The sequence below is a fragment of the Tamandua tetradactyla genome, chromosome 23 (assembly GCF_023851605.1).
Source record: "Tamandua tetradactyla isolate mTamTet1 chromosome 23, mTamTet1.pri, whole genome shotgun sequence".
NCBI lineage: Eukaryota > Metazoa > Chordata > Mammalia > Pilosa > Myrmecophagidae > Tamandua > Tamandua tetradactyla.
The window spans coordinates 52,442,815-52,458,808 of NC_135349.1; the positions used below are offsets into that span (position 1 = coordinate 52,442,815).

Below are 15,994 nucleotides of genomic sequence, written 5' to 3' on the forward strand. Positions count from 1 at the left end.
TATTGCTGCATGATTTTATTACTATAAATATACAGTAAAAACAAACAAAAACCTAGCCAATCAGAGTACATCAAATGATAGCACAAGTCAGCCCGAGACGGGCATGTCTGCCCCCAACCATCAGAAAAAGCACTGGTGCCAACGGTGAGAGGCCAGGCCGTGGTGGGGTGGGAGAGGAGAGGAGATGGGTGCTGGGAGGGCACAGCCAGCCTGCGCACAGGTGTGTGCATTGTGTGTGTGGTGTCCACGCAGCCTGCGGTGGGTGGCAGGGAAGGCTGGCCTGGGGTGCAGTGAGCTGTGCAAGAACGAGCGGCTCCCCTCCTAGGCTCAGCCTGGAGAACAGGATGTGCCCAGATGTGGGAGCCCAGCCGGGGCCTCTCGTCCTTCCCGGGGGTGGGAGGTGGGATGGCCGCGTCACTGGCCAAGGGGAAGCCCCTCTGCAGCAGGCCAACCTGACAACTCGTGTAAAGCTAGGCCCTGTGGGCATCTATGCTCCCGGCAGCCCAGAGCGCCTGCGCCAAGCGGCAGGGAGGGCCCAGAGGCAGCCCTGCACCAAGGGGCCTGAGCGGGGATGAGGCAGCAGCGGGAATGGCACCAGGACCTCACCAGGGAGGGTGGCAGGCAGCCCGGCTGGGGCCACCATGGAAAAGGTGCTGGACAAGACCTGGACCCGGTTCCCTTCCCCGAACCCAGCAATAAGCCCCTCAAACGCCAGTGAAGACAGCCCCGCACGGTGCAGCCAAGTCCCTTCTGCCAGTGGCTGGGGGTGGGATGAAGTCAATGCTGGGGACACGTGGGCAGGTGTGTGGCTCTCCCAGGGGCTGCGCTATCAACAGGACACTCGGGAAATGGGGTAAAAAGTTGCTGTCCTTCATCTTGTACCATTTACAAATATATCGACCGTAGAAAAAGGGAGGTGTCAGAGGGATAGTCCACTGTGCTCTGTGAACACGTTGCCCCGGCCCCCACGAGCCCGGGCCTTGGCCGTGCAGAGAGGAGGGCCAGGGGTGGCACTGGTCGGGAAGGCCCCTCAGCAGCCCGGGGAGCCGAGGGTTCCTGCTACAGCCTGACCTGGTACTCAGAGCAGGGTCAGCTCAGTGGCCACGAGGTTGGGACTGGGGCTGCCCAGCACAGGCTGGGGGGGGGCCCTGGGGGCCGAGGCTGTGGGGCGTCTCCAGGGAGGTGGAGCATCCTGCGGGCAGGAAGCAGAAGGAGGAAGGTTACGGCTGGCACAGACCCGCCGGCTCCCGTTCCCACCACTGGCCGTGAGCCCCAAGGGCTAGGCCCCCCAACACCCAGCAGCTTCCACTGTGTAACATGGTATGAACAAAGGGTCCTCTGGGTTGGGGCCACACAGGGCCCTGGGGACTCCCAGTGCTGGCTTAGCAAGCAGGGTCTCTCTGCCCGGCCCACCTGAGGATGTGGGGCCAGGAGGCACTGGCTGCACTGGCCACAGGCTCCCCTGGCCCCGTCCCCACTGTCTTGACAGGGCTGCACCTCTGGACTGGGAGGGACTCCAGAAGTGCCCAGGCCAGCGCCAGTGGACCGCAGAGCAAGCGGTGCCCAGGGAGCCCCAGCAGGCAAGGGGCCTTGGGCCGCACCCACTGTCAGCGGCTTCCTCTGCTCACTTCCCGGCATTGCTCAGTGCTACAAGGGGCTGTCCCCGGGCCATGTGCTCTCCCCAACCAGTCTGGCCTGGCCACAGCCTGCTGGGAACCCTCTCTCAGGCCACAGGGTGCACTGCCCCTGCCCACCCCAACACTTAGGCTCCAGGCGTCTTCAAACAGCAGCAGCATTTCCACAGAATGAGATGCTGCCTTCAGGGCTGTGGCTTGGTGCAGGAACTCGGCTGGCCCAGCCCATGCCACCTCTGTGGGGGGAAGGGGTCTGCCTGGGCCTCCTACTTCTGGAACTTTCACCTCTATCGCAATACTCAACCATGCACAAGGTGGGAGCTGGGGCCAACTTGCTGAGAACATTGGGCCTATTTCAACAGAGTGACAGGATTTGCCAAGAAACATTCCAGGAGGACAGGAAAGGTTTGTGTTGGAACCAAGAAAAGCCACCAAGTAACTGAAGACACACCCAAGGCAGTTTCATGTTGGTGGAGCTGAGCAGAGCAAAGCAGCACAGCTCAGAGCCCCTCCCTCACAGCCCTGGGAGGGCAAGGCCACCGGAGGGGGGTGGTGCGGGGGGGTGTTCCACACCTGCCCGAGCTGTGGACGCTGTGCACTGGGAATCTCCCGGAAGAGAAGTGGGTCCCAAATGCCTCTGCCTGTGGGGTGGAGGCACTCTGGAGCTGCCTTTTGTAAAATGTGCATTTGGATCACCCTGGTGGAGGCACCTCCCTGACAGGCGGGGAGTCAGCTTCCACGGCCTCCTAGCAGACTTCGTTCAGAGTGTGCTGGTGTTCTGGTTCCAGACGCAGGGGGACAGAGTGAGGTTAGGCAGCAGCACCAGGGGTAGGGTATGGCAGAAAGGCCAGGCTGACAGCGAAGGAGGGAGCCCAGGAACCATGGTCACGTGGGTGGCCACCCTCTGTGCAGGAGACAGGACAGTCTCCATGACCTGTGACCACAGTAACAAGGGCAGACTCCTGTGAATTGTTACTAAAAGCAACAGTTGCAAGAAAGCAGCTTAACAAACTTGAATTTCCCAGCACTTCCACTGTGAGACCAACGTATGCAATGGGCAACAAGCCCACACCGAGGTCTCTCTGGCATGTCTGGTGGCCCAGTACCCTCCTGGAGGGCTCGCATCGCCATCTCCTGCTGGGGGAGGGGGCCCATGCTCACCTGCGCCACACCACTATTCCTGGGACCCTAAAGGCTGAAAGATCCCAACTGGTCTTTCTAGTCTACATGGGAAAACCTCTGGCTCCAAAATCCAGGTGTTGCCAAGACCCCAAGAGCGCATCTTTTGGGGTAAAGGAGCCAGCGATGTTGAAAGCTCGGGTACAGAATCTAGCCCCCAGGTGAAGCCAACCAGAAAATCTGCAACTCCCATGGGGGTGGGCAGGGGAGGGAGGCAGGCTCCTCTCTCCACTATCTGCCAAGGATGTCCCCTCTGTCCCCCTGAAAGGCGTATGAAAGGAGGTCACATACCAGCTTACTCCTCTATACCAATAGAGCAGGAGTCGGGACCCAGGGCTGCACAGAGAGGAAGGAGACAGATGGAAGCTCAGTTAGCAAAGCACTCGCAAAAGACCAGCACATTCCATAGCAACTAGGCTGACCTTAGAACAAGAAGCTGGGGGAGGAGGGCAGTGTCTGGAAACAAGGGCCCTTTCGCCCGTTCGTGAGAGAACAGCAGACACCTGCTGGCAAATAGAGTGCCTGAAACACAGCACATCTGGGCCAAATTTTAAATGCCGAGAAGTCCAGGCAGCTGTACAACTTCCCACCTGCCTGCTCCAACTGCCGGCAGCCGACCGGAGGGAAGAGCCTGCCTGTGCACGGAAGCTGCACGGAGGCTGCAGTTTGTGGGTTTTAAAAGTGTGGGCCTCTGGTGGGGGGACCTGGGGCTGACAGGGCCGACCGGGGTGCTTACTTAAAGCCAGAAGGCGGGGCCTGGTGAGGGCGCATCACCATTTTGCACATTTGCCCCAGCCAGCCAGCTCTTTTTCCATTAACAAGGGATACTTCAAGTCACACCATGCTGCCTCCATCTGAGGGTTGATCGAGTGTGTGAACGAGGACATCTGTGTGTGTGTGTGGTCACATTCGTGCACACGCTAAAAGAGGTGAAACAGCAAGAGCAGAACAGCGGGCAGCAGCATGGGAACAGAGAATGTGCACACACGCACAAGGGCTGCACACACATGCCAGCACATGCACGAGGGCTGCTCACCCATGCCAACACATCCATGCCAGCTACACACATGCAAACACTCATGCTCAATGGCTGTGCACACACATGTAAAGTGTGTGTGCTGGCCATGCACACGCAAGGACTACGGTTCTCTCCAAAACGCTACTACTCAATCAGTGGTGCCCACATCATACGTCGGTGCTCAGGGCAAGGATGGGCAAGGGAGGCTTTGCAGGCAGCGACTAGTGGGGCAGAAGTCACAGAGACCCTGGCGGAGCCCTGAGAGGGGTGGGGGGTGGCTGGGAGGAGCTTGCTCTCCTTTCCAGCTTCCTCCACCTGTGCTGCTGGCATAGAAGTCACCCCTAATCCAGAAAGTGGCAAGGGAGAGTAGGGAGGCCCGGATCCCCACAGCTCCGCAAAGTGCTCTCCTGCTGCTGAGGGAGCAGATTCTGACCTCTCCTTTTCTGCCTCCACCAATGGCTGTCTCCTATCCCCATCGATGGAGCTGAAGGGGGCCTGAGACCTGTCTAGGGACAAGGGGCAGTACCTAAGTTGCTGCATTTGGTCAAGGCATCCCCTACACCCAGACAGGGTCACAGCTCAGGGCCGCCCTCCAGAACAGAAATCACACTCATGGGCTCTGGGAAGCTCAAATCCTTCTCCTGCCCACCTCTCCCTGTCTCCCCAAAGTTTTTGATAGCAATGAAATTCTGAGGTCATTTGAAAGAACTTAACTTCAATTCCCTTGTTATTTAAAATGTGTTGATTCTAACACAGCCTTTGCATGTGCCTTTGGCTTTTGGGAGGGCCCTTATGCACTGGTAAAATCCCACCACCACCCTGCTTCCTTGTTTCTGCTTATCTTGGCCTTTGCACAGGCTTTGCATATGGAAACCAGCTCAGGAGACAAAGCACATCATGGCCACCCTGCAGACCTGCGTCATGTGCAACCCTGGGGGACAAAGCAGCGGTGGGTCTGGAGAACTAGAAGGCTGGAGAGTGTGAGGCTGACAGGGCAGAGGGGAAGAAGGCTGAGCCTTATGGGGATGGGGAGAGGCACCCCAACCTGTCTTCCAGAGCCCCACCCACCCGGGCACCTGGAACCTCGTCAGCCCCTTGGGTGGCACTGTCCTCTGGCAGGTGGCCCCTCAGGCATGGGGCAGTGGAGGCCACGCCTCTACCCTGGGTAGCCCAGAGCCCACTGCCCTGCCCTCTCTGGCCTGGAATTGCCACCCCCTGACATATACCATGTATTTGCTGTCTTGTTCTCTGCCTATAGCTCCCACCGGACAGTGGTGCCCCAAGGGCGGAGACCTTGCCTGCGGATGCGCCTGGCACGGTGCCTGCCCACAGTGAGGTCTCAGTCAGTGCTGCTGCTTGGATGAAGGGACAGAAGGGCGGTGCCAGCCAGCACAATCTGCCCACTGGGTCCAGGGCAGGAGACAGAAGGGCTTTGACAAAGTGCCTGTTCTCACCTTCCCACATGGAGACAGCCCCAGCCTGGACTGTGCTTGGGGCCCCTGGGAGGAGGGTGGGTTCAGAGCCACGGGAGAGAAGCCCAGGTGCCCCCTAGGCCAGCTCCTCCTGCTATGCCAGAGTGCCCTGTCCAGTCAGAGGACCCACACTCTAGGGGACAGAATCCTGGCACCACCCTGTCCTGGGCAGGGTCTCTGCAGCCCCATAGGGCAACAGAGCAGGTGTTATTACCTGGCAGGTAGATGTCGGCGGGCGGGTCCGGTTGGCCGAGGCGGCGGAGCTCGGGACTACTGTCCTGCAGGACATTCTCGATGGATGGTGCCCGGCTCACTGCAGCAGGGGAGGGAGCAGGGGCAGGGACAGCACAAGGAGGACCCAAGTCCAGGCAAGCCCCTCACCAAAGGCACCAGAGCCCATCTCTCCCCACTGAGGGCTCTGGGGCCGCTGGGTCCCAGACCCTGAGCTCCAGCCCCATACTCTACCCCGATGTCCTGCTTGTGCTCTCTGGGGACCCCAAAGGTGGACATCTCCTTTTCTCCTCTTCCCCTCCGATCCTGCCCCCTATCCCCAACCTCTGGGCTTTGATATAAAAGTAACATGTGCCCATGTTAAAGAAAGAGGTATGGTGACAGATGTTTCAGCCTCTTGGTTATCCTTCCAGAAAGGCAAGCACAGCACCTGCCCTACGGAGCAGCATGGGGCCCTGCAGCCTGGGGGGCACAGGCCCCGTTAGGGCAGGGTCACTGGGGCCATTCATACGCAATTCAAAAAGAGGACACTCCAGGCAGCTGTGCCCAGGAGGCACAAGGCCCACTGGCCTCCACGGGTGACAGGGACCAGCAGATCCCAGCCTCAGTCTGTCCAGGGCCCAAGGCCCCGACAGGAGCCCGAGAGCCTCCAGGCAGGAAGGTGGAAGCATGCTGCAGGAGGAGGCCAGTAAGAGGCACCGCGAGGCCACAGGGAGGGCTGGCCAACAGCCCCGAGCCCCCGCTGGACACAGGAAAGGCGCTGTGGCATGAGATGACATCACTGCCGCTCGCGGGCGCTGGGCTTCAGAGGAAAAGCCCAGAGCAGCAAAGGGCTGCTGAGGGCCAATCGTGGGAGGGGGACATGGGAGGGTATGTGCACGAGAGGACTCCGGGGCCACAGCTATCGGGCAGCACAAGGCTCACCTTGCTTGAGTGATGACATGTCATCAACATCTTCCGTTATGAAACTCTAGGAAACAAAAGATCACAGGCCGCCTGGAGCTCTGGTGCCGAGAACCCGGGGCCTGAGCAGAGCTGGCTGAGAGCAGGCGGCAGGTGGTCAGGGGAAAGGTCACGGCTGGCACCCGAGTGGGCCCCACTGCCTGCAGCATCTCACACAATCTTCACAGCCAGGCCACGACCCTGCACCCGGCTCCCGGACGGGGACACGGAGGCTCGGGCAGGCACGCAGCGGGGCCGAGACCGCCCGGCCAGCGAGGAGCGGGGCTGCGCCCGGGGGGTGCCTGCGAGGCCTGGGGCCGGCCGACGCACCTCGGGGAGACTGCTCTCCTGCGCTGCCAGCTCCGCGCCACTCAGCGGTGGGGGGGCGTCGGAGTCCTCGGAGAGCTTCTCCTCGTCCTCTTCGTGGATGGGGGATGATGGGGACCGCAGGGGGCTGTGGGTGGAGGAGACGGGGTGGGGTGGGAGACAGCCAGACAAGAAGCCCCAGCGCCTCTGAAGCCGCTCTAGGGCCGGCAGGTCCTCAGGACACCCATTGGGACCTGGCGAATGCCCACCCGGACTCCGGACCACGGAACCCACAGGGGAGGTGACCCCCTGCAGACGCCGGCACCAAGCAAGTCTCCGGGAGCCAGGGCATGGCCACAGAGAACTGTTCTCACAGAAGGGCTGCATGCCCGCACAGGTCTCTTCTCTTTGTCCCCAGAAGGGAAAAGCAACCACGCATCTCCTGGGGTAGGAGGACTGGGGTGAGGGGAGGCACCAGGAGAGGCTTCCACTTTCTTTTTGCCCCCTGGGAGCTGTTCTGCCCGCATATGAATCCCGGGGCTTGTGGGTGGTGGCTTACAGAACAGGTGGAAACCTGACTCGAATGAGAGAGCCACCGTGGAGGTCCGGTGCTCCTCCCGCGGGGCCCCGAGGGAACCGCGACGACTCGAGGCCTACTCCTGGGAACTGGACCCGTGGAGGGTTCTCCGTGGTGGCGCCCATGGCTCAGCACCCACGCCACCCTGGCCCTCCAGGTCTGCTGCGCACAAACGCCACGACCGATGACGGCTGCTGTGTCCACGGCCGCGAACAGGGTTTCAGCTGCCACGGGTCGTCGCGCAGCAGGGCTGGCCTACGTGACCAGCCCCCGTGAGGTGGCTCCCTCTTAAATTAGGGCTCCAGCAAGCAACCCCACCATGAGTGGGTGGAGACCCATCTCCATGGAAACCATCGAATCAAAAGTTAATACCCACAATTGGGTTGGCCACATCTCCATGGAAACGATCAAAGAGATCCTACCCAGCAATATGGAACGAGGATTAAAGAACTTGGCTTTTCTGGGGGACTCAGTGGATTCCAACGAGCACATTCTACCCTGAGATCCACCCCACACGTGTCTGTGCTGTTGTTGCTCTCCTGTATGGCCAGGGATGAGGAGAGACAGCAGAAGCCTCTTGGGACCCCACCAGCGTGCATCTCCTCTTACTGCTTTGCCCTGTATCTCCTGCTGAAACACCCCTTAGCTGTGAGCATAACCTGCTATGGGGTTTTGTGAGTCCTGGCAAATCACAGAATAAACATGTCATAAAATTATTTAAGTCGCACACTTTCTCTCCTGCCTTGCCGTTTTTACACATGCCCCATCTCCCTCACGGCAGCCGTGCTGGGTCCCCACAGCCCACCCGAAAGGGACGGCAGGCAGCCCAGACTCACCTGTCGGGAGACTTGTTCCGTGGCTTGCCCTTGTGATGGCTGCTTTCCATGATCCGGTCAATCCCAGCGAGTGGACAACTGGCCTGGGACAGGCCATCCGAGACCCCTGAGTAGGTGATTTCCTCATAAAGGGGGGCAGAAGGGATGGCTGGGGAGGTGGCCCGAAGGCCATTGAGCGCCTCAAGCAGGGAGATGGGCTCATAGCCTGGCGGGATGCTGTCGGAGCTCTGTGGGGACAAGGCAGGTGAGGAGGGGCTGGCTAGGCCCCCTGCCCCTGCCCTGGAACCCAAAGCCCTGGACACTGGGCTGGCAGCCCCACAGCCCTCCTACGCCCAGATGCTTTTCTGACAGTTTCTTGTCTGCTCCACGTTCCGGAGACTTCAATTCCCACCTCCCTCCTAAGAGTTTTCTAGAACTCCTGAGCAGCTGTGAAGACAGCCCCTGCCCAGGGATCCCTCAGCTGGCTGCGAGGAGCCCTGTTAGATAGAAGGCACAGACTCCCAAGCTCCAGGCCACTGAGGTGGAAAGCCAGCCCCCTGCCCCCCAAAGAATGACACAGCTGGGACCAGACTGTCCCCAGTCACGCCGACCCCAGCCCTGGACACCCAAGGCCCCCTGTCAGAGCCCGGGATGAGGAAAAAGACAGGTGTACCCCCGCCTTGGCCTTCCTCCCCCTTCCTGGTTTCTGTTCCTGCCTTGGCATGGAGCAGACTGTCAGAGAGGTTAGTGCAGAGGCAACTCAGGAGCAGGTAAGGAGCAAAGCCATGCCGGAGGAGAGGAACCCATCGGAGACACATGGGAGCTCTGGGCCTGGGTGAGCCTGGCCCTCCGGGGGTGCCCAACGCAGGTGCCCAGCACAGCTCCAGAGAGGCCTTCCTGGGTCTGGGGTGGGGGCCTGCAGGGTGGGCGGCATGCACTCTGGGTGATTTTAATGGATGCCCCTGGGTGTCTCTACCCCTTTCTTAGAGGGAATCGAATCAATAAGACCACATCTCGCTTTGGGGTGAAGGGTGACAGGAGGAGGGGAAGACCCAGGTACTGGGAGGGGATTGGTCTGGCTGCTGAGGAGTGGGGGGTGCCGCCAGGGCCACACTGGAGGGGAAGATGTGCAGAGCAGCTGCCACCTTCATTTTTATTAATAAGGACAAAATGCTCACAGGTGCTCCCAACCTGAGCCCCCGCCCATGGTTGACCAGCCTGCTTGGCAATGTGTGGGGAGAGCTGCCTTTCAGGTGGCCATGGAGCACCTAGGGGAGCACGGGGGAGCCCCTGCCCTCAGCAAGCACCTCCCTGGTCATCGGTCAAGAGGCAGAGGCGCCTTACAGACCTCATCTACCCTGTGTCAGCTTTGCTCCCACACCCGACTTAGCTTAGAGGTAAATAAATCCTCTGAATTCCTTTGTCCCTCCCATAAAGGAGAAACCCTAGCTACAGGCTGAATGTCAAGTGGTGGCCCCTCTCTGCCACACTGCGGGGCTGCTGGCTCAATCAGTTCTGCGGGGCGGGGAGGGGGCCAGCCGCCCTGGGGGCCTGCGTGGAGGTCCGGCGGCCCCAGGCCTGGGTGCCCTGACCTGCTCCCTGGGCTACAGGAAAGGAAGAGAACCCAAGTCCCACAGCCCAAGGGGCCGAGAGCAGGGGAGGCAGGAGAGACAGACAGGTTTGAGGCGTGAGGAGTGCTGTTTGCAAAATGAGCAGCCACACTGGTTCCATCCTCCACATTCATTCCACTGCCAGCAAGAAAACAAAGGGCAACGCGAGCATCTGGGGAACCGGCAGGGCCAAGGCAAAGCAGGCAAGAAGAGGCAGTGCCCGAGGCCGCAGACGGGACCCGGCATCGCTGGCTTGTCGCCTACAGCCTTTCGCAGGAAACTCCCTTCCTGGGCAGGGATGCTGGGATTGGGGTGAATGGATTTGATAGCTGTATTAACCAAATGCATCAGCTTGGGGTGAAAACCACTTCCCCCACTTGACATTGGTTTAAAAATCAGGGCTCGGGACAAAATCGGGGCCCAGATACACTTACTGTTTCCCTTTTAGGTTTCTTGCTGGCCAGTGAGGCGGGGTGCGACTTTGATTTTTTAAAGGGACACTGTCAAGATAAAAACCAGATGTTGTACCACTACTGCCACCTTGCAAAGCGCCAGAGCTGGCTCAGCAGTGTCTCCCTGGTTCGCTCACTCCAGGAACTCTGCATGCGGATCCCCGAGGTGCTGGGGCGTGTGGGTTCTGGCCTGGGGGTCTGGAGGGGGTAGTGCCTTCCCCTGCCCAAAGCCCCTACCCATGATGTGGTGGCCCTGGAAGGCGCAGGTCTAACCCAGGAGGCAAGTGTGAGGAGGCTGGTCCCCCAGGCCGGCTCCCTGCCGCCAGGTCAGGGCACAGTGGGGCGCAGGGCAGTGTCACAGGGCCACCCATCAAGACCCAGCCACTAGCACCCTGCATCTGCCTCACAGGTGTATGGCCAACGACGTGGGACTCCTAAAGCCAGCCGTGGCATCAGCTCACATGCTCCGCAGGTATCTCTAAGGGCTTTTCCTACTGCAAATGCCAAATGTGGGCTGTGGGTGGAACTACGTGGAAATCGCCCCACCTGGCAGGACAACAGACCCACTTACCGGCGACCCAGACCTGCGGGAGGGGTAAGTGGTAGCCCCCGGAGGCACTGGCCCTTTGGGGGAGGGGAAAGGTTAGGGCCCGCCTGGCCGAAAGGTGGCAACTCTCAGCCCAGAAGGGAGCAAATGCCTGGCCAGCCTGAGCCCAACATGAGGAGAGGGCAAAAGGTGAGCGAGCTCGAGGTCAGCTGTCACCTGCACCTTGACCCCTTCCCGAGCTGGTAAGACCCCTCCTTCACAAGGCAGGTCGCACCAGGTGTCCTCTCTCTCCCAACCTCTGTATGGCTGGAGAAGGTGAAATGCCAAGGCCGGCTGTGGGTCAGACCCCCTCACGCCTATGGGGACCAGCAGACCACACAGACGAGTCGAAGGTTCCCAGATGGGAAACGGGTGAACAAGGGCCTCCCTCTGGGAAGCAGCTGCACCTCTGCTCAGCTTGGAGAGTACAACCTTAGACTTTGAAGGAGAAGCCAAAATCAGGGTTTTAAGGGAAATGTTCAGACTTACATGTTGGCCCAATTTTTAGAAACATCGGGCAACACACGTCAGCCCTGCTGCCTGGACTTCCCTGCCCCAGCTCAGGGCCCCAGGTAAAGGATTCTTACAAGGACCTTCACAAAGCAGAGTCATCGTCTCGTGGATTTATCGACCCAGCGGTGCTGGGTTTTTAAGAGCTGGTGGGGCCATTAAGAATCACTTGGTCCAAACGACCTCATTCCACCACCACGGAAAGGGCTGTGGCCGAGTGGGGACACAGGGGACCCAGCCCCCTATTTCCCCGTGCCACTGAGCCAGCCCTCATGAGCTCTCCTTCCTACCCCCACCTCCATCTTTGTCTCTGTCTCTTCAGCTCTGCATGTCTGTCTCTTTAGGTCCCTAGAGCCAGATTTTCACCTCCTCTGTTTGCCTGAAGCTGGGACCATCCCTGTGAGGCAGAGGGGGACCAACCTGGCTCCCGTTTTCTAAGGTCCCCTCTGGTCCACCAAGGCGGGGGAAGAAGTTGGCAGGGTGGGCAGGGGAGGAAAGCATTACAGCCACCCTCTAAAAAAGGTGAAATGGCATTTGTCATCATTAACAACCATGGAAGGATGGTGAGAAATACAACTGTCCACAGCAAAGGGCCACTTGCCAGAGGCAGGCGCTTGCTGCGGGCAGGACCAGCAACAAGCCCAGCGGCTGGTGGTCCCTGGGCCCGGCACGGACCCCACCCCCCATTTAAGCTTCACAGGGACCACGCCTCCCCCATCTGACAGGTGAGGGTGCGGAGGCCCAGGAAGCCGGCAGTGCTGGGGCTGCTCAGGAGCCAGGCTGCTGCACTGGTGCCATCCTGCGGGCAGAGGGGGCTCAGTCCCTTTCCTGGCCACACCACCATGGCCACCACCATGGCTACCACCGGCAAGTCTCTGCCACCACGGCCACCACCATGCAGGCCTCTTGACCAAGCCCTCCACAGGATCCGAACACCATCCTTACACAAAGGCGGTCCCGGGCGTGCTCAGAGGCATCGGCAGTGGGGAGTGGCTTCCCTCCAGATCCCACCTCTCTCTCCCCCGCTGCTCCCCCGCACACCGTAGCAGCAGGAGGCACTTACAGAGTGCTCGTCGTGGTCCAGGCTCTGGGCCAAGGCGGGGCTGAACGAGATGGGGGACAGGGCTCCTGGCTTCTTCCGCACGGCTCGGATCTGCAGAAGGGCCCGGAAGGCTGTGGTAGGAGGGAGGGGGTTTGGGTTAGGTCAGAGGCAGCCATTTCTAGCACCACTGGGAACCTGCAAGTTCTGGGGAAACTACCTACCCTGCTACCCGACGCAGCAGCCTTCCTGGGAAAATCACCTGTCCCCAAGTCCCAGGCAGAACAAAGTCTTAACAGAACAACCCAGGGCCAGGAAAGGAGGCAGCTACTGAGCTGCCCCCGTGGGGAGGGGTGGGGCAGTTTCACAGGGCAGGAGGGCAAGACGCACCCAAGAACCCACAGAACTGCAACCAGAGGGTGACTGCCACTGGAGCCACTGACCTGGAAGACACTGGTTCTCTCCCTAGGGACACTGGGAATGACTCCCGGACGCTGGCATGGATACCACCACCGCCTCATACACCCTTTCTGCTAAGGCAAGCAGCCCACCAGGCCACCGCATCAAGCAATGTCAAAGAAACACCCAATGACCTAGGGACGTGCTTGTGAATGCATCATTATGTGGAACACACAGGCCCAAATATTCGAAAAACCAGTCAAAGAACAGTACCAGTCAAAAAGTCAGACACGACACGAGAAACGCCTCCACGCTGCTGGGTGGCCCGGCGGCGGCCCCGCGGGCCTTCCTTCCTGAGGCACACTTCCCAGGACGGCAAAGCGCTGCCCACAGAGCACAGGGTCTGACATGAGATGAGGACAGGGCCAAGGTCCCTGTCGGACAGAGGAGGACTCAGACTCGGAGCCAGCCCAAGGCCCCGCGTGAGGCTGATGGCTCCGAACCTTAGCCCTTTCCATGCCTGACAGTCTCGAGCTTGGCCAGCAGTCGAGACACCACAGCGGTCGCTTCAAACCCATTTGGCTCCAGCACTCCTGGCCTACGCAAAGTCCATGCCTGCTGGCCCTGCTCTCAGGGCAGTGCTGGCCTCCTCCCCGTGCAGACCACGCTCAGAGCTCGGCCCTGGCCCCAAGGATGTCTCAGGCGGCCAGAAAGAGCCTGGGGAGGTGGGGGTCAGCTGTAGCACAGGGCTCCTGCTGCATATGGGGAACAGCTGAAGGGGGCTGAGCTCTGTAGGGAGCCCTTGGTAAAACCCCTAGCAGCTTGGTTCTTAAAGGACTCGGGAAGGAGCAAACAAATGGGGTACAGGGTCTTGACACAGTTCCCCCAGGAAATACCCCAGTGTACCCAGCCTACTCCACTGCCTGGTGCAACCCTCAGATCGCTGGCCCCTCCAGCACTACCTACTTGGCACACAAGAAAACCTTCACCCACGGCACCTCTGCCCGATTTCACGCCATCCTGATCTCAGGTTAACCCCGTGCAGGCCCCAGCATACTGCCCTCCTGCAGCCTACCCCTCCCAGCCCTCCCTGCTAGAGCTAGGGCTTCCTCCTGGGCTCTGGAACCCCTAGACTAATGGCCTCATCCTCTTTGTCCCCTACCCCAAGCTGCACTGCTGTCCCTGAAGAACCACTGCTGCTCACACACGCACATACACACACACATGCACATTCACACTTGGCCAACCCTCATGACATCTGGGGTCTGTAGCTGCAGCCTGTGGGGCCAGGAACATAGGCTTTGGGCCAGACCCCAGTCTACCCACCCGGCCACATGACCATGAGGCCCTGCGCCCCAGCTGGGGAGTAGCATGCCCTTCAGACTGAGTGGTGACGCCAGGTGTTCCCACCTTACGAGCAGTTCCACATCTTGGCCAGGAGGCTCAGGGTGAAGCATCAGGTGCTCTAGCCATGCCCCAGGGATGCCGACCTGCACCCCGAGGTGCATAATAGCAGGAAGTCTTTTGTACAGCCATTCACCCACTAAACGGAAACGAAGGCAGCATGGTCCCGCAGCTCTCAAAGGCAGCCCTGCCCGCCTCTAGAGGGGCAGGAACACGGTGGGGACCACGACCGGGGACCCACCAGCTCCCTGCTTGTCCTGACCCAGGGGTTTTCACTCTAAGAATGCTCTGACTCCCTAAATGTGAAGACAATTATTTTATTCAGAATGATGCCCAGCTTGATGACTTCTCACTGAGAACATTCCCAGAATGGTCCATGAAACTAAATGGAATTCCTAGATCCATTTTCCACCCAGACCATTTTTCCATCTACAATTTTAGCGTAATTTTTTATTTAAATTCTTTTCAGGGTGACATCATCAACATGGCAACATAGGACATCCCCTGAAAATACTTTCCTAGAGATTCAGTGAAAAAAAAAGGGACAAATCTGACTTCCTTACAACTCTGGAGGAAGGCAGGATGGAGAAGGACCCACACATGCTGAATCAATGAAAGAAAAGTATCGGGTAGGAAACTTCAACCGGTTAGTCCTCTTCTGCCCCCCAGGGGCAGCAGCCAGGATCCCTCCCACCTCCGACCAGGGACGCAGACGATAAAAACTGTCACAGTAAACAATGCACGGGTGGCTCAGTGGGAGAAATGCGTGCCTTCCATGCGGGAGACCGGGATTCAATTTCCGGACCACGCACCCAACAAAACCCCTGTCACAGTAGTGAGCTGGAATTCTACCCACGCCCAGACACAGGGACCCACGTCCACAGAGCTCCAGGGTGGAACACAAGCTGCAGAGCAGGGCTGAATACAAAAGGGCCCTGAGGAGGAGCCTCCAATGGAGGGTTAGGGAGGGAACGACAGAACCTCTCTCCCAAAAGCAGCAAGCAGCGGGGCAGAAACTGTTTGAACCTGCTGTCTGGGGATGTGGGGGGCAGGGCAGTACAGTACAATCAGGGAAAAGCAGGACGAGGAGACTGAGCGACAATGATCAGAGACTGTGGGTAATTCCATCTGCAGCTCCCAGCTCCCGGCCCAACCTCCAGGGGAGCAGCAGGTGGCCCGGGGCGGCTGTGGACTGGGGAGGCTACAGGAGTCCCCAGTCCTGAGAACAAAGCGGGTCAGTGCCCAACACTGAGCTAGATATTGGGCTGGCAAAGTGAGAACACAGAATCCCCAGTTTCAGCCCCTCCTGGTCAGGCACCACTGGGCACTACTGTTTCAGCCACTTCAGACGTGAATTCGGCAAACAGGCACACAACCGTGCCTTAGCAGGCGGTGGGGAACAAGTACCTGAGGATCGCCATCTGCTGGGCAGGCCAGAAAGTGCAGAGAAGTGAAGGACTTTTAGGAGTCTTTCCACTCTCCAGGTCTCTGGTCTACACCTCTGCAGGTACCCAGCCCTGTCTGGGCTGAGAAATACCAACCAACCAACTATCAAAGAAGAGCCCTAATATAAATCCAATCAACAACAAAATCCTAGATGCAAGAAACCGACCCTCAGAATAAACACATCAAGATAGCCAGATGACCAGATATCAGCACACTAAAACACAGGAAGATATGGCTCAGTCATAGGAACAAATTAAAAAATTGGAGAAGACAGCGAATTTGGAACTAATCAAAGACACTCAAACAAATGTAAACAAATTCAATAAGATGGCTAAAGAGATAAAGGATATTAAGAAGACAAAGGTGGAACATAA

The 15,994-nt window shown here is 59.0% G+C and overlaps 1 protein-coding gene across 12 annotated transcripts in view; it reads right to left on the reverse strand.

Moving 5' to 3' along the window:
- The window catches only part of MGRN1 (mahogunin ring finger 1), an 85,059-nt gene continuing 69,065 nt past the window's right edge, over positions 1-15,994 (reverse strand). For 4 of the 12 annotated variants that reach the window (XM_077141915.1, XM_077141910.1, XM_077141916.1 and 1 more), the window contains exons 11-17: positions 12,396-12,505; positions 10,219-10,284; positions 8,196-8,422; positions 6,807-6,930; positions 6,459-6,504; positions 5,518-5,616; positions 3,160-4,337 (exon numbers count right to left, since the gene is read on the reverse strand). In XM_077141915.1, the coding sequence (XP_076998030.1) occupies positions 3,976-4,337; positions 5,518-5,616; positions 6,459-6,504; positions 6,807-6,930; positions 8,196-8,422; positions 10,219-10,284; positions 12,396-12,505 (1,034 nt within the window). In that variant the 3' untranslated portion in view covers positions 3,160-3,975. The other 8 variants (XM_077141919.1, XM_077141920.1, XM_077141921.1 and 5 more) reach the window with 8 other exon arrangements.